We start from the raw sequence: 26287 nt of genomic DNA, 5'->3' as shown, positions 1-26287 counted from the left end.
AAAATCTTAAGCGAACCAACTTGGAAGTGGAAATGGTCAACCAAGACTTTGTGTTTCCTCCCTCGACTTCACCTTTCTTCCAGAGGGCAAAAAATATCAGTTAATATATTTATAATATTTACATTAAAAATTCTCAATGCATTATACAAGTATATATATATGAATATCCCTATAAAACAACCAATCGACGAGATAAGATAGTAAATTTTGTGTGTGTTGATCTAGTAGTAGGAGGTTAATGCCTTAAGAATTGAGGTTATGAGTTGAAGTCAGTAGTGGATCCAGGGTTTCTCATTTGGGGGTGCTAAATTTATTGAAGTACGATATTTGAAAATATTTGCAGGAGGTTCGGGGGCGGGAGCCCCCAAGTTAATTTTTTTGAACATTTTGTACAGTTTATTTTTATATTCAAGTACAATCCTAATGGACTTTTATTAGAATCAATAACTTAATATAATATATAGTTGTTCGCAATTCTATTAATTCAACGACATGTAGATTAAAAGCATATAAAAACCTACTTATACGCATTTTTTAAAAATAAATTGTTTCATCTTCTAAAAAAATCAACTAATTCATTATTAATAATGCATAATTTTACTTTGACTCGATCATTGACTCAAATTCAACATTAAACGTTAACTAAGAAATTGAAATGAGTCAAAAAATAATACAAATTTAACAAAATTGATATAGCAAATCACTGTGGAATATTAAATAATTAACGTGAATATTATAGTTATTAAAATAATACTACATTATAACAGTGCATCCGCCAGTGGTTCAAGTCATTCGTCGTGCGGTCATTAAACTTTTTTTATTTAATTTATATATAAAAAATAGTAAATTTAGTATTTGTTTCCACAGAATTAAGTTTTTTTTATAAGTAGCTGGAATAGTAATTAATCTTAATTTTTGTATCAATTCGGTTTTTTCCAACACCGGATCTACTATACACATCTAATTTACATGGTAATCACTATGTTAAATTGAAATGAAAGATTAAGCTATATACTAATAAGAGCATTATAGCATTATGTTAAGTTACTCATAGTTAAAAATGGTGTGAATGACATAAAAAAATATATATATGTCGTTAAGACTAAGAATTTCTTTTTAACGAGGGCTAATTAATCTCTCTTTCTCTTTTCTTTTCTTCTCTTGTTTTCTTCAACAATTCTGAACAAATGGAGTACTAATATATACCCCTCAGAAGCAAAATGAAAACCTACGCACCGACCAAAATTAATTTTCTTTTTTATAGCTAAATTAGCCAAAGCTATGATTAATTAGATTAACAATTGAACTCTTCAAATTCAACCATATTTTGAAAAAAAAATAATCAATGCGAAAAAATTAACAATATCTGAAGTGGTCCATCCAATAATCTTCATCTATACTATACAAAAATCGCTCTCTCATTTTCCAAAAAAAAAAATATGAGTAAGATACGAGGATTCTCATGATGAGAGATCATCAACATGGTTTTCGAATAGAGTTATATATAATTTATGGTGCTAGTGGTTTTGTGGTCCTAATCAATAATGTCAAATTAAGATATAATAATAATAAAAATAAGTCGCCATACTTTAATTAATTGCCGTTTTTCTTTTAACTACTAATACAAGGCCCTCTTTTTTCTTTGAAGCGATATAAATATATATAATCTCTGAAGTTTTATTTCTTTTTTTATTAGGCCATCCACATCGCATGGATCGAAGGGGGGATCGACCCGGGTCTTGGGGAGGGGGGTTGCACTGGAGACGCGGCCTGATGCGAGGCCGTGTCGAAGCTGCGATCCGGGGCGAGCGGCGGTGGTGTATGGCGCGTCCTTCGGACGCGCCCAATTAAATAAAAAAAAATCGAAATTCATTATTTAAATTCAAAAAAATTCGAAATTCATTATTTAAAAATTTGAAATTCATTATTTAATTATGTTATTAATTTTATTTTAATTATTGTAATGTTTAATTTTATTTTTAATAAAATTGGGAATTTAAAAATAAAAGTATAGAAATATGAATTTTGTGGAAATTGAGATCTAAGACACTCTTTGAGACACAATGCGTTGGAGAGGGGTGTGTCTTAGGTGGGGACCACTCCTAAGACACCCCTCTAAGCAACAAGCATTGTGGATGCTCTTAGATACATAAATTTCAAAGATCCTTGTGACTTTTAAATTTTGATATTAATCACTCTTCTATTAGATCAACACACATATATTGTAAAAAATTATTTTTAAAATGAAATGTATTGTCTTGTATATTTGTTGCTACTTTATATATTGCTCAAAAGTTTTAAACAAGCAAATTCAAAGTATATATAATACATCCTTCATTTTTGAAACAAATCAACCACCATATCTTTTGAAGAGGAATGTTGTCCTATGCGTGAGAATTCCAATACCATTACATAAACGTATGTGATTGAAATTATTGATCGCTTTAATGTTGAAATAATCTCTTCATAAGTATATTTTTGTGTTTATTACCTAATTTTGGAATTGTTTCAATTTTGAAATTAAGTCATACGACACTTAGAATAGCAAGTGACAACGAAAGTGCAGTTAAAAACACACACAAATTATAATCAAAACAAAACCGTTGAATTGGTGACGAACACAAGTTGACCCTAAAAAGGATAATAATGTCTGATTGTGGTAATAAAGAATCCACGTGGCAAAACATGTAACTAATCTCAGCCGTAAAAATAGTAGGCCAACCAATAAGGAAAAACACAAAAGAAAATTATATGTTTGGAACCGGCCCAATTTTTTATTTAAGAAATCATCTACACACACTAATCAAGAACCCTAATTTTTATATTTGGTATCTTTGAATTAGCTTATTCCAAATGGACAGAGACAAAGTGACCTCTCAATTCCAAGAGAAAGAATATATTATATGAAAATTAAATTAAATTTTTTATGAATAATATCAATTATTCTAATTTACAACAGGATCATCTTGAGAAATATTACAAAAAATTATGTAAATATTATATATATATATGTGTGTGTGTGTGTGTGTGGAAAAGATCAAGATCAGTAAAGAATTGCAGATATGAACGGAAAAAAGTTACGAAGAAGTCTATAATTTCGATGAATAAATCAATGTATATTATGAATAAGTTTTGGTCTGGGTTCGAATCCTGAGAGGGGGATGTTTTTATATATTTTTCTGTATTTTTACTGAATACACATAAAATCACTAAATAAAATAAGAACGAATAACTATTTTCAGTCATTCGATCATTAAGATTTACGATGAATGCATCATCTTTGGTGGGTGAATGCAGAAGCTGAGTGGCTCGAATCCTGAAGGAGCAGTTTTTTTTTTCGAGTGCAGTAAATTAGCAGCGGGTGGATTAATTTTTAGAACATATACAATAATTTTAATGGTTCTCATGTTCTTAGGAAAATTGAAGTTCTCATTAGCACCGCACCATATATATATATATATATATATATATATATATATATATATATATATATATATATATAGGGAGAGGTTCAAATAAGAACCACTAATAAAATAAGAACGGAGAACCATTTTAAGCCATTCGATCATCAAGATCTATGGTGGATGCATCATCTTGGTGGATGGATGCAGGTGCTGGGTTCGAATCCTGAAGGGAGCAAAAAAATTATTTTTTTCGGATGCATTAAATTTAATAGCGGATGCATTAATTTGTATAGCAGATGCAGTAATTTTATTGGTTCTTATGTTCTCACGATAATTGTGGTTCTCACTATAACCGCACCCTATATATATATATAGGGGTGGGCTACCGTGAGAACATATCTTAAAATAAGAAATAAGAGCATTTTCAATGTATGAATTTTATGTAGAACATGTATGAATTAGCTGTATAAAGGTATGAATTGTGAAAAATAAATTTTTGCTACCTTTGAGATTCAAACTCATGACCATAAATCCATCCAACCAAATTTACGAATCAACCGTAAATCTTGATGATCTAAGGAGTGCAAATGATTCTTATTTTATATCTTAAGAAGTGTACTTATTTTATCCCCCCCTTATATATATATATATATATATATATATATATATATATATATATATCAAAGAACAATACATATTAATTTATATAATTAATATAAAGGGTTATTGCTGGAAAATATACAGAGTTTGTCAATTTTCTGGTTTGTATGTAAAAAAATACATGAATTTAAGATTGATTTTGAATAGTTCAACGGCGGGAAATTTTGCCCAAATTCAATCTAAATTTAGGTAAAATTGCCCTATTCAGCCCTATTATTGGTCTGCAGCGAGGCTTAACCCCCTAATTTGTGGATTATTTAGATTGGATTTGCGCGAATTGTCTTTCGTGATACCATTTAAAATCTATCTTCAATTTATGTACTTTTTAGCAAATTACCCCTATATTTATGGGATATGAAAAAGATTGCATAATTAAGGATTTAATAAACTAAGTCCAGATACACATAATAATATATTGAAATTTAATTGTAAGTTTCTCAAAATACTTTTTTAAGTGTTGATCAATTTAGGTCGTTGTCTATCTTTAACTACTGCCCACCATAGTGACTGAATATAAATGGTAATGGGAAATAATAATATTACAAAAATTGATTAACTCAAATATTCATTTTTTTAAATACTATTACGTAAGAGGGTCTCTTGATTAATAATATCCCTTTGGAGTTGTTCAATGGTCTGTGCAACTTTCTTGAATCTGGAAAGTCTAAACTCAATTATTGGAAAAGGATTGGCGATTATAGAAGTTGCACTTACATTGGCTCTTAATCATATTCACCTATCTTGCTCTTATCTTGCATTTAACTTCATTATTGTAATATTATATGTGCATCGTATTATCGTTACACACATGACATGTATTGATAAATTAAAGAAAATTGATAATATTGAAGTCATGAATGATGACCTAATGAATATTTTACTCCATCTATTCTAATTTAATAGGCCACAAGATTTGAGCATGGATATTAAGAAACAAATACTAGGAATAAAATAAAAGAAATAAAATAACTTTTTGCGAAGATATATTTGTCCAAAAAGTATGAGAGATAAATAAAGAAGAGATAATTATGTGTGATAATGACATTTGACATAAATAATGAGTTATATGAGGATATTTATTATGTTGACTTTTCAATTGAAGAAGTGATCATTGAAATGAGACGTCGAAATAAGAAAATATGACCTATTGAAATGAGACATAATGAATACATCATTTTTTTTTATCTCAATGAAGTAATTAAATTAATATAGTAATTACGTATATATAGGAAATGATATATGAAAATCTTTATTTCTTTACTATTAGATCTTAATTTTATTTTTGTTTGATTAATCATGAAATTTGGAGAGGACGATGTTTCTTCTATGAAAGACCCAAACAAAGATGAGCTAGAATTAATGATCTCTATATGTCTAGCTAGCTCAAAATTAATTCTTGAATGGGCAAATAGCATCAAAATTCATGAACTTTTACCCGATTCTCATTTTTTCCACGATTTTTAAAAGTTAGATAAAAATACACAACATTTTGATTGATTCTGATTTTTCCCACGATTGTTAATTTTGCCCAATTTAAAGCTTAGGTGGCACTCGAAATTGTCAACATGGCAACGCCGTCCGGCGAATCAAACGACGTCGTTTTCAACTGTTAAAAACATTGTCGTTTTGTGTTAAAAACGGTAGAAATTAGTTGCAATTAACTCATAATTTATGCACATGGGTCGATCCGGAGCTTACGTCGTATTACAAGCTCTGTTTTCAGAAGTTGAAGCTTGAAAGGGACAATGCTTTGGAGCATCTAAGAACCAGAGGGTTTGTGGATGAAAAGTCACATGTTGAATGCTTCTTTCGAATAAGATAAATCAGAGAGAGATATAATTGTTGAAATATAAAATTAGGGCAAATTTAAACTTTTATGATAGAACAATATCTTAATTTAAATTGTAACGATGTTGTATCATCATCATCATCATCATCAAGCAATATTTTATGATAGAACAATATTTTTGTCTAAATTTTAAAAATCGTGAAAAAACGAGAATCAAGTAAAAGTTTGTGAATTTTGACGCTATTTGATTTGAATCTCAATCTTAAATCGAAAATAGATTGGAAGCGAGTGACACTTAATCTTTGCAAACGGCTCCTAATGATGCAAAGAGTCCTAATAAGAGGGATTAGCAGCGCACGTGTATATTTGTTAATGGCTTAGAAAGGGTGGAAATGTGATTATTTAAATATAGAAATGAAAGGCAATTGGATATAAATATGAAATATATGCACAAGGCATGACTCACTCCATTCATCACTAACCTCCACAGTTCCCCTTTATATTCCACCCAGCTCCCTAAAACCATCATCATTCCTTGTCCCCTCCATTCACTATTTTTTTTTCTTCCCTCTCAATTATAAACCCCCATTTTCAACATTAATTCCTCAAATTTAAGCCCCTCACCTCATTGGGATTTTCATTTTTAGTGGAAACACACACACACACACACTAGTCCATGATGAGACAGCATGAGCAAATAGTGGCAAGCCTTCCAAGAAACAGCAGCTGCAAGAGCAGCAGCAAGATCATCCCCGCCAGCTTCACTCGCTCCACCTCCAACGCCGACGCCTTCCACCACAAAGCCCTCGTCCGCCGCCCCGCCGCCGCCCTCCACCAAACACGCAGCGGCGTCTCCACCTTCCTCCGCTCCCTCATCTCCATCTTCACCTTCCCCTCCTTCCTCCCGGCGTGCCGCTGGCTCCACATCCCCACCCACCTCTCCGTCACCCCCTCCCTCGGCCGCAAGGTCACCGGGACCCTCTTCGGCCACCGCCGCGGCCACGTCAGCTTCGCCGTCCAAGACGACCCGCGATCCGAACCCGTCTTGCTCATCGAGCTCGCCCTCTCTACATCCACTCTGGTCAAGGAGATGTCGTCGGGCCTCGTGAGGATCGCGCTCGAGTGCGAGAAGCCGCCTCCAGCTCCGCGCGGCGGGCGGGCGGCGGCGTCGAGGCTGTTTGCGGAGCCGGCGTGGACGATGTACTGCAACGGGAGGAAGTGCGGGTACGCGGCGGCGAGGGCGTGGACGGAGTCGGACCGCCACGTGCTGCGGACGGTGCAGAGCGTTTCGGTGGGGGCCGGAGTGATTCCGGTGGTGGACGACGGAAGGAAAGGGAGCGCGGCGGAGGGGGAGCTGCTGTATATGAGGGCCCGCTTTGAGAGGGTGGTCGGCAGCCGTGACTCCGAAGCTTTCTACATGTTGAATCCGGATGGAAATGGTGGGCCCGAGCTCAGTATTTTTTTACTCAGAATTTGATTTTTCTTTTTCAAAATGAAAAACATGTATGGTTGCTTGTAGTTGTTGGGGTTTGGTGCTTTTTTTTTTTTTACATATATAAAACATAAATAAATTTGATGATAATTAGAGGGAATAGGTTGCGCTTAGGGAGGTTGTACTTTGTACTTTGTGATTTATACTTCGATGTGGGGGATGGATTTTTGTTTAATTAGTATGCATATACGGTCTCACGCATTTATGTTAGAATATAGAGGAATTTATATAAAAAAAAAATTGGAATATAACTCTAAGTGGACTAAAAATAAGTGAATTAAAGGTGGAATAAATAGTCTTGATGATTATATGGTGGGGAAGCACAAGGAATATGTATATGGCTCTCACTAACTAGTGTTGATGAACTTTCCTTTCCCCCAAAACAAGGGGAAAACAACATGATTAAAAAACTCAAAATCACCCACAAAAAAAAAGTCTATTATTAGAACTAGGAGTCCTAATTCATGACAAGCCAAGATGATATTTGATAATTATCTCTCTACCCATAAATAAGATACATATATATACACTTTAATATGTTAAAAAGATACTTTATTGGCATTCCTAATTATTACACTTGGAAATATAATAATGATCGAGTATCATAAAGTACAATAGAAAATACAAATTATTTTATTTTATTTTATACAGAATGTTGATGGACCGAATGAGCTTGTGAGCATAAATCAGAAGTTTAAAATATTTTTAAGCGGAGGCAGTCGGTATGTAATGTACGCATAATAAATTGAACTTGTGGATTTCTGCTAGTTTAGTTGCAGTGCATTACTATTATTAGTATGAGATGTTCGCATCTTTCAATTGATTTTAATCTAATATTAGGATATGTATAACGTATCTTGGGCATCTACCTTTGAGCAATCACAATCAGTAAAATATACTATGTAAACTGCATTTAATTTGTCACCCATATCGGCACAATATCGAATTTACTGTATTTTCTAAATTATAGTAATATTTTATATGCACTTATAAGTAGCGGTTGCATGTATCTTCAACAAAATCGAACTTTGATTAATCTAATCAGTCGATGAGTTGTGGCATTTCCTCAAGATTTACGAGTCCAGTTGCTTCTCACCCACATCACATATACAATCATTAACGACGATGATTTTTAAATTGTAATCTATTGCTGTAATACATTTTCACGAACTGATAATTTAATTTCAAAGCACTACTTTTGCACATGGTAAGAACAATATGGATCTAGAAAGATACTAAACCCAAAAGTAATACTAATAAATAAAAGAGGAATTGAAGGCTGAACATAAATAATGACAAGCTAGCGATTCGTGTTAGGACTCAGTGTTCGAGGCGTGTGGACAAATATATTTTTGGATTCAATAATTTTAGTTTGGGCTTTTATATGCATAAAATTGCTCCTACCTAACCCATGCCCTATTATTTTTGTTTCAAATATGTTTGTATTCTCCAATACTGATAATTAAATATTTACCTTGTTCACATCCGATTATACAGAAGACGTGGCCTAACCTTGCTCAATACATAATTAACTAGGGACGTGGCTAAATCATACTCCTAAATCATTAACTAGTAAGAACATAAATTAGTAAGAGATGGTCTTGGGTACATCTGAGTGTATCGTACACTCGGGTTGATCCATACCCAGATTCTAACCCGCATCTAAATCCAAACTCGTATTCTGACTCAAATCGTCTAAATGACATTATTCGGTTATACAAATGACAATCTGTAATTGACATTATTCTGTTATACAAATGACACTATAACATTGTAAATGACATTGTGTAGAATTGACACTATTTAGAAATATAAATAACACTTCCTGTAATTGATACTATAAAATTGTAAATGACTTATAATATTTTAAATAACACTATATGATTGAAAATGACACTATAACATTTCAAAATGTTACAGTGTCATTTTTATAATTGAATAATATCAATTATAAGCAATGTCATTTGTATAATTGAATAGTGTCATTTACACAATTTGGATCAGAATGCGAGTTTGGATTAGCATGCAGGTCAGAACGGATCAACTCAAATGTACGGTACACCCGAGTGTACAGAAGATTTTGTGAATTACTAGTAAAGTTAGCTCTTCAGTTTCGAATTGATGCGTAAATATTGAGTTCTAACTCAAAATTAGTTTAAGTAGCTATTCAATAATTCAAATATTTTTCTAATAATAATAATAATAATAATAATAATAATAATAATAATAATAATAATAATAATAATAATAATAATAATAGTTACCTATGCCTTCAATGGAACATTCAAATGGTGTATACTTCTATGTGTAAGCAGTAAACTTTAAGGTTCAAACATATCGCTCCCCTCTCCCAAATTATAATACTCCCTTCGTGCACAATAAAACTTTTTAGGAGAAAATAACACGAGTTTTAAGACGAGATTGATGAATGTGTTAAGAGTGGTGAAAACATATTATAATTAGTGTTGTGTGTTAATTTATATTGAAAGTGGTGAAAATTAAATGTGAAAAATAATTTTTTTTTTGTGGACGTCCTAAAAAGAAACTTATGAAATTTTATTGTGAACGAAAATAATAATAATAATAATAAATTATTATTATTATTATTATTATTATTATTATTATTATTATTATTATTATTATTATTATTATTATTATTATTATTATTATTGCCGTACTCAAACTTGACACAAAATACAAACTAAAAGCTATTTGAGAATCTATATATAATACTCCCTCCCAGCTTTTAGTATCCAACTTTCCTTTTTTAGCCGTCCCACATTTTAGTATCCATTTCTATTTTTGGTAAAAGTAAATGGGGCCCTTACTCCACTTTAATTATTTTAACTTTCACATAAAATATAGGACCCTTATTCCACTCACAACACATCAATCACTTTATTAAAACTCGTGCCGTTCTCAACTGGATATCAAAAGTCGGGACGGAGGGAGTATAAAAGATCAGTATAACGATAACCTTTTACGCCAAATTTTCTTTCTCCCATTATTCTCTAAATTTAACCAACTTCTCTCACTTCTAACCAACTCACCCACCGTCTCTCTCTCTCTCTCTCTCTCTCTCTCTCTCTCTCTCTCTCTCTCTCTCTCTCTCTCTCTCTCTCTCTCTCTCTCTCACACTATTTTTTTTTTCTTTGCAAGTTTTCAATTTTTGTTTTCTTTTCTTTTCTTTAATTTATACGCATATCAAATTAAATATCAAGACATGAGTTTTAATTTAATTTATAAAAGTATATAAAAAACTTTAAAATAAAAAGAAGATATTCAAATTAAATTTTTTAAAATTAATCTATTTCTCTCTCTTATTTTATAAAGGAAGTTAGTTTTTCATCTTTTTTGTTATTTGCAAAAAATATTTTATGAAATAAATTATGTACATTTTATTATGCAAGACTGCAATTATTTTTATTACTCTTTTATTTCAAGTTTTTATTTTATTTTATTAATATATTCATGTTTTAAACTTGAATGAGTTTTTCATATTTTCTTTTTGTGTTATACTTATGGTTTTTTTTATTGTTATTAGTGTAGAGAGATACGGACCATATGCATTTAATTATTTTCATATGTTTTGTCGTATGTTTGGATTTCTTCAATAGATTATTTCGTATTGGTTGTATATAAAAATATGAAATTTAATACTATACAATTGAGTTTTACATGAGTTTTAATTTTAATATTTTTTTAAATCCAACTTGGTGTAGGAATTTATATTGGTTTATTTTAGAATTCTTTAATCTAATAGAAAAAAAAAAGATAAATTCATAGATCTGTAATTTATTTTTCATGTAAAAAAAGTAGAATTGAACATATGATTTATATTTATTTAATCTAACAATAATTTTTTTTGTAATATACTCGCTCCGTCCCCAAAACAAGTTCCTCTTTGGGGACGGCACGGGTTTTAAGGAAAAATGGTAAAGTGTATTGATAGTGGAGAAAAATATGTTATAATTAGTATTGGGAGTGGTGAAAAGGTGAAAAAGTGTTATAATTGGTATTGGGAGTGATGAAAAAATGAAAAGTAAGAATAAATAAAGTATTATTAGTGGTGGGGTAGTTGTCCAAAAATGGAAAAAAATAAAGAGGAACTTATTTGGGAAACGTCCCAAAAAGGAAAAAGATGAAATTATTTCAGGGACGGAGGGAGTATATATTTTTAAATGCAATAACTTTATAAATTCAATACAATATTCTCACATTCTTATGAAAAATATAATTTTCACAATAACCAATCCATATATAAACTAGGCATGTAAATAATTTTCATATAATATTTGAATCCCCTACATTATGAAGAATGTGTATTAAAAGATTTTTCATAAAATTATGTGTATTAAAAGATTTTTCATAAAATTTAAGGATATTTTTGCTTAAAATTTACCAACCTCAAATTTTATAGCCTGAATACCTCCTAATTTCGATATCCGTCGTGCATCGCACGAATGGACGTATGCTAGTTAGAAAATTAAAGCTCAGTCGAGTTCAAGTTGTAATATCATGTGTATTTAAAGCAAAAAAATATATCCACATTTTTCCAAAAAAAACAAGCAATGTAAGCCAAAAACAAGAAGATTGAAATTACAAAACAAAAAAATATCGGTTTTGTACATTTGAATAAGACTATTTCGAAATATACAATCTCAATGACAAAAGAAATGGTATATCTTTTTATGTTTTATTCTGCAAATAAACGGTATATTTGAATAGCCAATTCTTACACATCAAAATTGAGTCACATATAGCTAATGAATAAAACAAGGCACCTTCTGCAAACGAAGCTCAGTTTCTTCTTGAGCATCATCGCCTTATTTGTTTGCTTCGATGAATTCTCTGTACTCTTTCTTCATTTTCACACCTGATACAGTCCTGCAGATTAAAATCAAAAACAGGATCAACATAAACATACGTTCTAAGAATGATTCGACAGTAGATAAGGCGCTCGTTTCTCCCTTTGGAATGAGCAAAGACATCGAGAAGCTATCTAGATATGATAAATGGGGTTGGTGTTATATTTGAGGCGAATGCAACGGGTTATAGCACAGAAAGGAGTCAAGATGGTGATGGTTAGGACAAAAAATGCCATCTTTGACGCTCCAAATTTAACCAACCTGATCATTTCCTTGTTCTTGAAAAATTGTACACAAGGTGTGCCCATGATTCCTGCAGCCTCAGCTATCTCTGGATCTTCCTCAATGTCAATCTCGACAAAATGGACGTGCTGGTTGAATTCATCTATGACCTGCCATATTCATATGCAACAAGGAACGAGTACAGGAAATTAAAAAAACTTTCATCATCATGATATACAATCTTCGTCTTTTTTATTGATTAAACTAGCTGTCCCTGTGCTCGACTATTCTTTTTTCTTTCTCTCGTAAATTATGCATTTGGAATTAATATTTCTATTAAATTTAAACCATATACATCAAGAGACCGTCTGAACCAAAAACATGTGCATCGTTAATTGTAGCCTAGAACGATAAAACATACCTTGCTAAGAATTGGTTTCAATGTTCTACAAGGACCACATGTTGGTGATGTATAAAGCACCATTACAAGTCTCGGGCTTTCATGGTACAGCTTCCGTAGAGCATACTGGAAAGCAAAAGATGCAATAATCATATTATTGGCTGAACGAGCAGACGAATAAATAAGCTTCTCATGAGAAATTCATACCTGACCCCTGTGCTTTGTTATTGTGATATCAAAACCTTCTTGAACATCTCTATCACTGAATTCTTTCTTAACCTCTTCAGTAACAGGCTGTACATAACAGAAATATAAGATAACTTTCACAAGTAGAGACAAAACATTAAATCAAAATGCCAACTTTTTCAATTGTTCGTTTTCACTCAATCAATTTTAATGAAAGTGAAAGTCAGATGTTACAAGAGTAGCTTGCCTGGTGAAACTCAATCAGTAGATTTTCGCTTGTGAGATATCTTTCAACAGAGAGAGCAGCAATGCATCCTGATCCAGCTGCAGTTACTGCTTGCCTCCACTCGTGATCCTGTTTATAGATAACATATAAATTTGCAGTCCATGAGATTTCCACAAGGTCAATAATTCAGACACAAAAGACATAAAAAAACCTAAGATGAATTATACTGTACAAAATTAAAATTGCATGCCTTGAAGCATGACAAGTTAGCCATAACAAAATTAGAGATAAATGCAACTGTACAAATTAAAAGTGCATGCTCTTATGCATTCAGCCAATGGGGAAATTTGATGGAAGATTTCATCAGGACTCAGATTTGTGTATTTCATAGAGATGTCTGATCAAAGATAGAAACTCAAACTAATGTCGAAGGCAGGATCATACAATACAACGTAAAAGCACAAATCGAATTACTGGAATTCTCTACAGGTTTCTGAAACGTTTCACAACTTCAAGAAGTGTCCATTTCAGCCAAAGTTTAAACAACTACACTGCTGGTTAAGTTCTCTCCAATGGGACAAAAAAATGTTCATAATATCGACAGACAGATGAAAATCGTGATCTAAGGTTTGCGCAATAAAGTCAGTTGATGCGTGGCTTGTTAATTAGCTGAGTCACACGAGTCACACAACTGACAAACTCGCAAGTTATAGAAGACAATTCAGAAATAACCAGGGTTGGATCTCAACCTATAATTTCTTTATTTATGATTTCAAATATTCCAAACATATCACTGTTATAAAGCATATCTATAGTCATGTGCAATAAAAGGTATCAAGGTAATGCATCAAAACAGGACCTATGCAATACTATACCTGTACATCACCAGCGGCAAATAAACCCTCTACTGAAGTTTTAGCAGAACCTTCCTCGACCAAAACATAGCCACTGGAGTCAAGATCAACCTGGCCTTCCAATAACTGGCTATTCGGTGAATGACCTATCCCATAAAACAAGCCTTTCACTTCCAAAACAGACTCCTCATTTGTGTCAATCTTTCTGACCAATATGCCTGACATCTGCCCTTTGTTGTTGCTCACAACATCCACTGCTTCTGTATTGAAGTGGACGGTGATATTTGGATTGTAAAGTACTCTGAAACATTCGCCATAATCAACCTGTTAAACAAACATTCAGGGAGTTGAAACTTAAAAAACATTGCTGATTAGTAATTGAATGGGCCCGAAAAAACAGTCAATGATATATATCTATGGAAGCCATAAGTAGAACAGTAGCATTGTGTTGACATAAATAAGTCCTGATTATAATATGGATAGTTGTACACCTATAAATGCTATTTTCAGTTCAAAAATGCTATACTAATTTCAACAGTGAGGTCAGGATAGTGTATTCCCAAAATACTAAGAAATCTGTTGATGGTTCAGGACATTGACATTGGTAAGAAATTTGAGTAATGACATACTCCCTCCATCCACCAATTCGTGTCCTAATTTCCATTTTGGTCCATCCACCAATTCGTGTCTTACCCATTTTTAGTAACTATTTCCTTAACAAATCAATCACTTTTTCTTAAAAGTCGTGCCCCTTTCTCCACTCAACAAATAAACAATACACTTTTTCTTAAAACCCGTGCCCCTCCCCCTAGGACACGAATTGGTGGACGGAGGGAGTAATATGTATGCTGGAGGAAAATTGCATTAAATAGCCATCATGTGTTAGAAGAAAAAATGAGGGAGAAAAGTTTCACTCTGACACGATGGATGAAAAATAAATATAGGAAAAATGGTAACTGCAGAATCCTGACACGGACAATCATCATCTGCCAAACTGATTTTCAACTCAGCACATTTGTTGAAGCAAATTGCAAAAAGTCCACCATACAACTTGAAAAGATATGTTGCAGAAGTACATAAGTGTTTACCTATCTTGCATTGCTTTCGATGCCCTTAGATGGTCCTTACGAACAAGTAAGTGAACATGACGAGCATATTTAGTCAAGTACAAAGCTTCCTCAGTAGCAGTATCACCTCCCCCAACCACAGCAAGGACCTGGCCTTTAAACAATGGGGATGCTCCATCACAAATAGCACACGCACTGATTCCTCTACACCAGAATTCTTCTTCTCGAGGCAATCCCAGTCTCCTTGCAGTAGCTCCAGTAGCATAGATAATACTGTGGCAATTTACCTGGAAAGTCAAGAAGGAATTATAAAATAAGCTCAAGGTTCTTTGAAAAATTGAGCTGCTTCCTCTAACACCTGTTGTATTATCTGGAGATACACTGGAAAGCCATCTCCCAATGAAAGAATGTAGTAAATGCTGAACTGAATTTCGTATATGAAATGCAGAGTAGACTGATGCGAAAGATGAGAATCCATAAATCCTAGATCATTGTGTAAAGATATGTAAGCCATCGAAAAGCTTACTGCACATGCAACTAAAATATGGAATTAATGATATAAAAACGCCATATAATGTGCATCACTAACTTAAGATGGTAAAATGTAGAGACCCTACATTTAACTGCAAAGAATGACACCAGACACTTCATGCAATTATGGGAAGGAAACTAGATCAGTAATCAATCAACAAAAAACTTCGAATTCATGACAAATTTTCAGGCCATATAAAACAAATATTGAAAGTTTAGATCTCAAAATTGAAGGTTCAGATTTTGAAGAAGATGAATGATCAACAAGCAGAAAAAATTCAGTTAGATATCAAATCTATAAGATGAAAACCGCCAAAACAAGCATCACATATTACTTCTTTTTCACTACTTTTCACAGTAAAGGGTCTGTTTTTCAAATCAATAAATTCCACGTCTTCTTGATATAATTCTGCTCCCCAGCGCTCAGCTTGTTTTCTCATCCTGGTAAAATAAACAGAGTCAACATCCAAACTTCTTTTCTGTCAGAAAAAGGAACATTAAGAGTCTCAACACGGCTTGATCAAGCCAGAAGCAGTTCTTGAATTCTAGTACCTATCCATCAAGTCCGGACCCGTTATTCCATCTGGAAAGCCGGGGAAGTTCTCCACTTCAGTTGTGGTCATCAGTTGTCCTCCTGGAACACCACCTACCTGAAATCCCTCAAACACTACAGGCTTCAGGTTGGCTCTAGCCGCATATATTGCTGCTGTGTATCCTGCTGGACCTGATCCTATTATTACCAGATTCTCAATTCCCCCAGCTGCAAAAGAGGGAGATGGCTGCATTTAAGAGTCGTGCTGAAAAAAATAGGCATTTATTTTTTAAGAAAAGTGGAACGGCTCCCATCACAATATCGTCCTCTCTCTCTCTCTCTCTCAAACTGAACATAGACGAATCCAAAACAACAAGAACCTCTCTGTAACTGAAAATTGATGAATCCAAGCACGAGAACCTCTCTCTCTCTCTCTCTCTCTCTCTAAACATAGACGAAGCCAACACGTGAACTTTAAACATATTGAGTTGCAGGTAACAGGCACAGCTCCACTCAGTATAAACCTCAATTCTAAAACCTAACTGGCAAGATTTCTACAATCTATAGTCACTCATGGTATTACACACTATTTCTATCAATCAAACTCAATAATGCCTGCATCATATCTAATTTCTCAATCAAGGTCTTCACAACTCTAAACCCCACACGTAATCATAAATGTCAGCTCATAAACGCAAATCAAGCATGCAAAATAACCACTGGTTAACGAAGTCAAAAACAGTCCAAACCACACAAATTCCAATCTCTTGAACCGAATAAACACACCTGAAGAGGTCGGCTCCTCCTCCGCCGAACTCACCGCCGAGACGGCGACGCGGAAAGGAGAGCTGTAAATCCGGAGGTGACTCGGCCGAGGCGAGAATCCGGCGGCTCGGCGGCGGGTGAAGGCAGCGCCCTTGAGGAAGATTAAATTGCTCCGAGAGGGAAGGAGAGCGTTGGAGAGAGTGGAAGGAGTGGTCGCCATTGCTGAGAGAGACGAAAGGGTGGTAATGGGCCGGGCTCGGAACCCGAATCCGAAATGAGGTCCGGCACCGGAAACGATGCCGTTTGTTATCTTTGGGTGGAGGTAGGGAGTGACTGCCATTGGTTTCGGACAATACGATATCTCTTTAAAACAAATACTCATCAAAATTCCCTTTCACCACTTCCAAATTCTGAATCTTTTCATATGGAGTATCTTTTCTTTTCTCGAATATAGTACTTTCATACTCCCATACCAATAAAATAAGAAATTTATATTTATAACCTTAATTATCATAATAAATATATATATATATATACAACTATAAGGGTAAATATCACTTTAAACCCCAAACTATTTTCGCACTATCAATTATATCCTGAACTATTGAAAATCATTTTTTAAACCTTGAACTATCAATTTTGTATCAATTGTACCCTTTATTCATTTTTCATCATTTGAATTTTTAATGAGTAATGCATATAATCACGTCGTTTTATATAATATAGGTCAAAAAAAGAATGATTCTAAATACATTGTTGTATCCGGTGAGTCACGTCAAATTTTTGAAGTTAAAAAAATGAACGAATGGTACAATTGATACAAAATTGATAGTTCAAGGTTTAAAAAATTATTTTCGATAGTTCAGGATATAATTGATAGTGCGAAAATAGTTTGGGGTTAAAAGTGATATTTACCCCAACTATAATTACTATATTCTAATAAATAATAAAAATAATATCATAATTATATCTCAAATTTTAAAATAAGACACTTATTAAAAAATAAGGAGAATATTAAAATAGGACATTTCACAAGAAACGAAGGGAGTATGTAATTTTCGATTTGCGCTACATTATTTTACATTCTCCACAATTTCTGGAATTACGTAGATCAGCTCACTAGAATTGCATAACATTTTAAATTAATTTTTTTGGAGAAAAATTTTTAATTTAATTTGAATTGACATAGTATTCTACTTCTTTTAAAATTAAATGTCGTTGATACATCAATAATCACAACTCACAAGTTTCATACGCTGTATTTTATTATTAACCAATGCAATGATTAATTGCTTTAAATAAATAGCTGAGTTTGATGGGTTCGGATCCTTTCACATTTATGACTCTTATTACTTTGATAATATTTATAATAAATTTAAAAATTTATTATAATCTATTATATAATAGGATTAAGCCTTAACCTATGTGGCATATCTAAAATCTCACCATTTCAAAATTTACCATATATAATCTTCATCATATATTAATTAATTAACTATTACATTCTATATAAAGATTCATTAATCATAATAAATATAATTAATAATAAATATATATATATATATATATAATATTAACATTACATATAATCTAAATTAATAAATTTTATTATTTATTTTTTCTAGATAAAAATTAGATTTACATGTCCGATAAAAAAAAATTATAATCTATATACGATAAATTATTTTAATTGAATGTTAGTGATTAGATGTATATTTTGTTATTAATTTTATATTTCTCAATAGCGTACATATTATATGTATATATATATAATATTTATATTCTTAATTTTCAATAAAATTAATTTGAGAGAAATTTTCATCGTCATGGTCGTTGCCGTATCAAAGCTATCCATCAAAGTAACTATTCTTCTCTCTATTGTGTTTTTATTTTCCTTTTATTTAAAGATCTATGATATGGTATTGCTCACCAATTGTTTGATAAAATATCTAAGAATATAAGTCGGATTTTATATTGAATTCTCAGTCACACACAAGGAGCTTGACTTCTCTCATTTGCTGGTACTAATTTCTCACTAATGGTATTTTGTTTGAAGAACGTTTTAAATCTGCTATCAAGCATGTTGTGATTGTTGCATGGAAGCAATATGATTTATCAACTCTGATGAGGGGTGAAATATGCATGGTCCTAAGATCAGGACACGTGGCTTTGCTTGGAATACCAAAGATGAGCAGCAGTGAGCAAAGAAGCTGTGAGAAATAGGCAGAGGGAAAGTCCAGAGCAGAGTTGCCAGAGCAAAGCTTCCAGAGCAGAACTGCCAGAGCAGAGCTTCCAGAGCATAGCTGCCAGAGCCAGAGCTAACCAGAGCAGAGCTTCCAAAGCAGAGGGCCAGAGCCAAGTTGCCAGAGCAGAGATGCTAGAGCAGAGCTGCCAGAGCAGAGATGCTAGAGCCAGAGCTACCCAGAGCAAAGATGTCAGAGCCAGAGCTAACCAGAGCAGAGTTGCCAGAGCAAAGCTTCCAGAGCAGAGCTGCCAGAGCCAGAGCTAACCAGAGCAGAGCTTCCAGAGCAGAGGGCCAGAGCCAAGTTGCCAGAGTAGAGATGCTAGAGCAGAGCTGCCAGAGCTAAGTCATTAAAGTCAGAGCCAGAGCCAAGTCGTCAGATCCAGAGTCAGAGCTAAGTCATTAGAGTCAGAGACAGAGCCAAATCGCCAGATCCAGAGTCATAGCTAAGCTATTGGAGCCAGAGCGCGGAGCCACACGCTAGAGACAATTCGCCAGAAGGCGAAGCTACTTAGCAGAGCGGAGCCAAAGAGTAGAAGTCTGCCCCAATGAAGGAAATCCAGAGCTACTAGACAGAGCGGGATGATGAGGACAAAATCCAACTCTGTAATTAGGGGACAACGACCTGACAAATTATAATCTAATAATAGCCTTAATTAGTTTAATGGCGAGCATGCGGAATAGATGACCAGACGAATTTACTACTGTACCCCGACTGTAATGCCTATAAATACCTACGATGATGAAATAAAGCACACGCTCTCTCTTTTACTGCTTTAAGAACTCTTCTCTTTCCTTTCTCTCTACAGTTTGAACTAATAAAATTACATATATAAATAAAATATCTAAATTGTTAGAGTTATGTTTGTTAGATAGTTGACAATTGGAGTCATGGTTGAATATAATTTCATATTTGATGATGCTCTCTCAAACTCTAGATGAGATGATGCTCAAAACTCCAGACGAGATGATGCTCTTTCAAGTTTTAGACGAGATGATTCTCTTTCAAGTTTCAGACAAGATGATGCTCAGAAGTTAGAGGTGATCTGTCAAGTTTGCGACGAGATGATGCCCACAACTTGGTTGGTCTTAAAACTCCAAATGATACGATGTTCGATAAATCAGTTATGGTCTTTTAAATATCAGGCGAGATTATTTTCATAATTAGTTATGCTTTTAGAAGTTCGGAATTATATGATACTCACAATTCAATCATGATTTTTCAAACTCCATATAAAATTATGGTCAAAAGGCAAAATAAATAAATAAAAAATGAACAAAATTAATAAATCTTGTAACAACAAATGCAACAAATCAATCCTCCATCATACCTATGTCAAATTTATATGTATTTCTACTCTTTTTTTTTTTTCTTACGCGTCAACTTTTTATAAAATTTCATATGAAAACTAATGAGTATTTTTATGATCTCAACAAAATTAATAATTTAATTGCTAAAAGTTGTTGAGATTAATATAATTTAAAATGTATTACTAATTTAATTTAATTAATTATATAAATAATTTACATAAAAAATTATTTTATATAATTATCATAAGAATAACATAAGATATATAAATTATAAGAAAATATGTACCCGTCGAATTTCGACGGGTAATACACTAGTATAATGAATACAATTAACATTTATTATCAGAAGTGAAAGCTTCCAAAATTTATATACCCTAATTATGATATAATCAATCCGAATAGTTAATTATTAACTACGATTACTCAAATATATATATATATATATATATATATATATATTAACTAAGATAATTGAAAATAATTTATAATAGATAATTATATGTCCTAATTTGGCATAATGAATTCCAATTAATAATTCGAAATCAAACTAAATAAGAAAACTGAAAATTTAATATAAAAAAAATATAGTATTCGACTCCAGCCCAATATTGTACACATTGGAGTTTTTTTTAATATATATATATATATATATATATATATATAATTATGCGCACAGTAATTTTTTAACACGAATTTTAAAAAAAATATTGAGAATATTTATAGTGTAGAAAATGTTTCATATTGACGTATTGTTAATTTAATTATGTATAAATAAGTGTAAGTTATAAGGATAAAATTATCCAATTATATTTGAGATAGTATCCAAAAATAAAAGTGCTTATATTTAAAAAGGAACAAAAAAAATGTATAATTTTGAGGAATGGAGGGAATAATATTTTTACCGATGGTATGGTAAATGACCATTATTCTCCATATATACTTATTATTACGTATGATTATTTTAATTTTCAGGTTAATCGTGATTTGTATCCCCGATTTCTCGTGAATTTCAGAAAACGTCTTCAATTTTTTTATTTATTATTAAAAACTTCCTATAGCTTTCTACCTTTTTCAAAAAAACATTCCGCTATATAAAATTTGGCTACTAAATAATGAGTCGTATTGTCGGACTCTTGGGTAATACGATGTCATTTATTAGATGAAGTTTTAGAAAAGGTTTTGATCTAAGAGTCCTAAGAATCCAACGAGATGAGTCGTCATTTTGTTGCCAAATTTTGATATTTTTGTATATTGAAATGATTTTTGAAAAATGCTAAAAGTTTAATTTTTTTTAATAAAAAAAACGGAAATTGAGGATATTCTATGAAAAACGTTAAAAGTTTGGGACACAAACATGATTAACTCTTTTTTTTACTATATATTTATTATGCATTTTTTTTGTCGTATACTTATATTCAGATTATTCTCGTTTAATAAATCAAATCAAATCTAGGTTGGTAAAATTTTTGATGGCTTCATAAAATAAGATAGATACTTTAAATCCAATGAAATATAATGATAATTTTACAATTCAGTACTCTAATGAATATGTCTATAGCCACATTCCATATTTGAGTAGACATCATATTGTTTTATGGCCCTTTAATTTGATTAGACATAGTTGATTAGGGTATTAAGTTTAATTAGCTTACACTTAATCATGATGCACTTGACAAATATTAAACCCAAAACCGCTCTAATGACCATAGTGTCAAAGGTTGTAGTAGTTCGAATGATAATTAGTCATCAGACATCAAATAAAATAATTGTACTTTTCCAATCGTGACAGTATAAATCATCTAAACTTTGAGGCCTCTATTATCTCAACCAAGCATAACATTAATTTAAGATATATTATTGATTTGGCAGCAGAAACAATTTACATTTAATGAATGAGTAAACTAAAATATGTTCTAAATAAAAATCCAAAAAATTGGCTACCTCCTATCTATAATATATACTATTGAAAGACAATTTTCAATTTTAAATTAATTTTAAAATTGAGTGGAAATTTTGTGATTATAATAAAATTGAAGGTTCATTTATAAATTATATATTTTTTATTTCTTTTTTGTTTATCATTTTTTTGTTTTATTTAGTTTCTAAAATTGTGGAACTTAATTGACTAATTATAAAATATTTGATATATGTATATCAAATATAAAAAATCATGACAAGAGTTTTAATTTGATACTATTTTTTTTATGTAAATATTGAATTTAAAAAATTGAAAAATAGATTTATTCAAAAGAAAAGATGAGAGATGCGAGGGTATTTGTTAAATTTTGACAAATATTAAAACTTTTAATATCCAGTAAAAATAATATTATTAATATATTTATAATTATGGTAATTGGGTAAGTATCAATTATATATATATATATATATATATATATATATATATAATATTTCTCATGCATTGTACGGATGCAAATGCTAATAGATGTTCGTGATTGAAAATCATATTGATTTTTTTTTTTTGAAATATAATTACAAAAGGTATCTAAATATAATCAAATAAGCCACCCGCACGGAGGCGGGGGACCTCTACACCACATAAAGGTTCGCACATAGGCGATCATACACTATCAAAAGATAGAAAAACTAACTGCATGCAACTGAAATTGAACTCAAGAGTTCAAGACCCTTCACAAAAAAAAAATTAAATACATCAGCTTTGTCACTTGAATTAGCCTTATTGGCGTAATTGAAAACCAAAGGTAGATCATACCAACTATGACCCAAAAAGCCTAAAGACTTGAAATAAAATCCTAACAATTAATTAATCAACCCTAACTATTAACAAAAACATAAAAAAAGTGAGTGTAAACTTCAATATTGCCACGTCACTTTGGTTGATCCGCAAAGGGTAGATGAACAATTCCATACTGTGATTCTTATAAATTGAAAAGTATGTTTACAATTATATAGATATTTGATATTTCTAAGTCAAAAAGAAGAAAGACTCATGCAACATAGTTTCTTTCCCACGCGTGTGATAGTAATACTTATATGGGTTGGAATTTAAAGTACCCACTTTGGTTAGTTATCTTACAAAAGTACCCGCCCATATAAAATGTCTTATAAAACTACCCACTTTGCAATTGATGGTGATAGGCTTGCATCGTTTTCCGTAAAAGTTCTTACACTTTTCTTACACAAGTACACTTGTGTAAGAAAATGTGTAAGAGAGGTAGTTAAATATGACTCTAAATCTGAGGAAATGACATTATTTGCTAACTTAAGTCATTATTTGTAACCCTAAAATGCCTTAAGTTCGAAAAAATAAGGACAAGTTTTCATGTTATTAAACATGTATAAGAAAGTTGAAAAAAAATTAAATGAAGCGTATTATGAAACAAGTTTTTTTTTGAAGCTAATACAACAATTACCCGCCTGTTAATCGTAGCCGTTAGACTTAGCCGTCTGGAAATGGATCCCAGCGGCTACTGTGACCGGCTAGGATTAACAGGCGGGTAAATACTTAATTAGCTTTTAAAAAAATTCTAGTTTCATAATACTCTTGATTTAAAATTTTTAAACAGACCTAATTTTTATTATTATTATAAACTTAAAGGGTGATTGGACAATTCACGGGTATAATGCAGCTTTATAGGGGGCAATCTCTTTGCAGTAAATTCACGCTACTGGACATTGACAAAATAAACTCAATAAGTCTAAATTTATATAGTTTATTTGATTGAATATGAATTAATATTGTAACACATAAAATAATAGCAAATAGTCGATAAAAAAATTACAAAATCATATATTATGAATCAATGAATCATAATACACCTTCCAACCCAGTACCCGCCAGAAATATGTAGCCGGATTCCGTAGCCGTGGGTAAGAAACTACTCACGGCTACTAAGTACTGGCGGGTAAGTTATTAAATGTCTTTACAATAATTTTTCATATCATTTTATATAATGTTCGTATTTTTTACCCTTAATTTACTACTATTTCTTCTATTTATACACGAAAACTTAATTTTTTTTTTAATTATAAGCTTAAAGGGTGATTGGACAATTCATACGGCTACAATGCAGCTTTATAGGGTCTATTTCTTCTTTGCAGTAAATTCACGAGAAGGAGATTGACAAAATAAACTCAATAAGTCTAAATTTATTTAGTTTATTTGATTGGAATATGAATTAATATTGTAACACATAAAATAATAGCAAATGATGGATAAAAAAATTACAAAATCATATATTATGAATCAATGAAACATAATACACCATAACACCAATTACCCGCCAGAAATATGTAGCCGGCTGCCGTAGCCGTGGGTAAGAAACTACTCACGGCTAAAGCGGAAGGCTACACGTTTGTGGCGGGTAAGTTATTAAATGTCTTTAAAATAATTTTTCATATCATTTTATATAATATTCGTATTTTTTACCCTTAATTTACTACTATTTCTTCTATTTATACACGAAAACCTATTTTTTTTTTATTATAAGCTTAAAGGGTGATTGGACAATTCATACGGCTATACAGATAGGCGAGAATCGCGGAAGCTTTATTGGGGGGATATACACGGCTGTATCTCAAATTCACAAGGCAATTTAAGGCTTGTTTGACCAAGAAACCCATTTACATGTATAAGAATTAGAACTTTTAACCTAGCCGCATTCCATTTTGAATTCACGGCATCAGTTTATTTTTTGAGAGAGAGTGAGAGAGAGAGGCAGCCGAGAAAGAGAGAGAGAGGAGAAAGAGCATCGGGTAAATTTTTGAGAAAGAGGAGAGCATTCCAAACCGAAGGTAAATTGGAATGATTTTTTTTTTTTTTTTGCTTTGTTTTCTTGTTTGTCCATGTTTGAATGAGAATCATTTTTTTTGAACTTCAAGGAGAGCATTCACGATTTTTTCAACGTCCGAAGGCATACACCATGGCTTCTTCTTCAAATCAAGTAAGTATCCTATTTCGTTGATTTTAAATTCGTGAATTGGGTTCGTGAATTATTTTGGTGAATTTGTTTAATTCGAATTACTTGTGTTCGTGAATTGGGTTCGTGAATTGGGTAGTTATTTTGTTGTAGTCATTTTGGTTGTAGTTATTTTGTTGTAGTCATTTTGTTTAATTATTGGGATGGAATTTACTTATGTTGGGACGAAAATAATTAATTATTGGTTGTATATTCATTTTGGTTGTAGTCATTATGTTTAATTATTTTGTTGGGACGAAAATAATTAATTATTTTCGTGAATTACTTATGTTATTTTGTTGTAGTCATTTTGGTTGAATTAGTTATGTTATTTGTGAATTACTTAGTATATAAATTGATTTAGTTTAATTTTAAAATCATTTCAATAATTTAAATAAAATACACAACCAAAGAATTGAATTGGGTAGTGCATAAATTGAAACTAACGAGAAGATCCTCTACATGTACATAATTATTTTCGTGAATTATTAATAATAATAATAATTCTATTTGGTTGAATTACTTATGTTATTATTAAATTTTGTGTTATTTTTCTTAATTAATTATATTTTGGCTTTTTAATTGATATATTTTTGATATTGAATAGATCGGTTATCGGAGGCCCAAAACAATAAATCGCCCCGGGACGCAGATCAGTTCTTACTACAAGACCAGTTATTTGTCCCTGGTACCCGAGCGACTGAGGGAAATAGGGGGCGACGCACTGGAGACTACGTTCAGGCAGGGTTGCTTTGGACATTTGTTGGATTGGGATCCGGGCAACAGGTGCAACATGGCATT

The 26287-nt window shown here is 32.0% G+C and overlaps 3 protein-coding genes across 4 annotated transcripts in view; 2 read left to right on the top strand and 1 right to left on the bottom strand.

Moving 5' to 3' along the window:
• LOC131001622 (H/ACA ribonucleoprotein complex subunit 4) overlaps nt 1–26287 on the top strand; it is an 806367-nt gene that overhangs the window by 480649 nt on the left and 299431 nt on the right. The gene's annotated exons all lie outside the window — the stretch shown is intronic.
• On the top strand, nt 6241–7520 carry LOC131002158 (protein MIZU-KUSSEI 1). Its single transcript, XM_057928727.1, has one exon. The coding sequence runs from the start codon at nt 6530–6532 to the stop codon at nt 7328–7330; it is 801 nt and encodes a 266-aa protein (XP_057784710.1). The 5' UTR covers nt 6241–6529; the 3' UTR covers nt 7331–7520.
• Nucleotides 11920–17465, bottom strand: LOC131001656 (thioredoxin reductase NTRC). Its single transcript, XM_057928218.1, has 10 exons — nt 17018–17465; nt 16252–16459; nt 16035–16140; nt 15190–15455; nt 14123–14402; nt 13269–13376; nt 13043–13129; nt 12857–12961; nt 12475–12605; nt 11920–12232 (listed from the first exon to the last, which is right to left on the bottom strand). The coding sequence occupies exons 1-10, from the start codon at nt 17376–17378 to the stop codon at nt 12172–12174; spliced, it is 1713 nt and encodes a 570-aa protein (XP_057784201.1). The 5' UTR covers nt 17379–17465; the 3' UTR covers nt 11920–12171.

Source organism: Salvia miltiorrhiza, chromosome 1 (genome assembly GCF_028751815.1).
Source record: "Salvia miltiorrhiza cultivar Shanhuang (shh) chromosome 1, IMPLAD_Smil_shh, whole genome shotgun sequence".
Lineage (NCBI taxonomy): Eukaryota > Viridiplantae > Streptophyta > Magnoliopsida > Lamiales > Lamiaceae > Salvia > Salvia miltiorrhiza.
Note: the sequence above shows the minus strand (reverse complement) of the source record. Positions and strands in the feature narration are given on the sequence as shown.

What these genes read in the sequence shown, in the direction of transcription:
- LOC131001656 (XM_057928218.1), bottom strand. Translation starts at nt 17,378, where the DNA reads ATGAGTATTTGTTTTAAAGAGATATCGTATTGTCCGAAACCAATGGCA. An exon ending in TAACAAAGCACAGGGGTCAG is followed by an intron (nt 12,962 to 13,042) that starts GTATGAATTTCT and finishes TTTGCTTTCCAG; the next exon opens with TATGCTCTACGGAAGCTGTA. An exon ending in AAGAACAAGGAAATGATCAG is followed by an intron (nt 12,233 to 12,474) that starts GTTGGTTAAATT and finishes TTTAATCTGCAG; the next exon opens with GACTGTATCAGGTGTGAAAA.
- LOC131002158 (XM_057928727.1), top strand. Translation starts at nt 6,530, where the DNA reads ATGATGAGACAGCATGAGCAAATAGTGGCAAGCCTTCCAAGAAACAGC.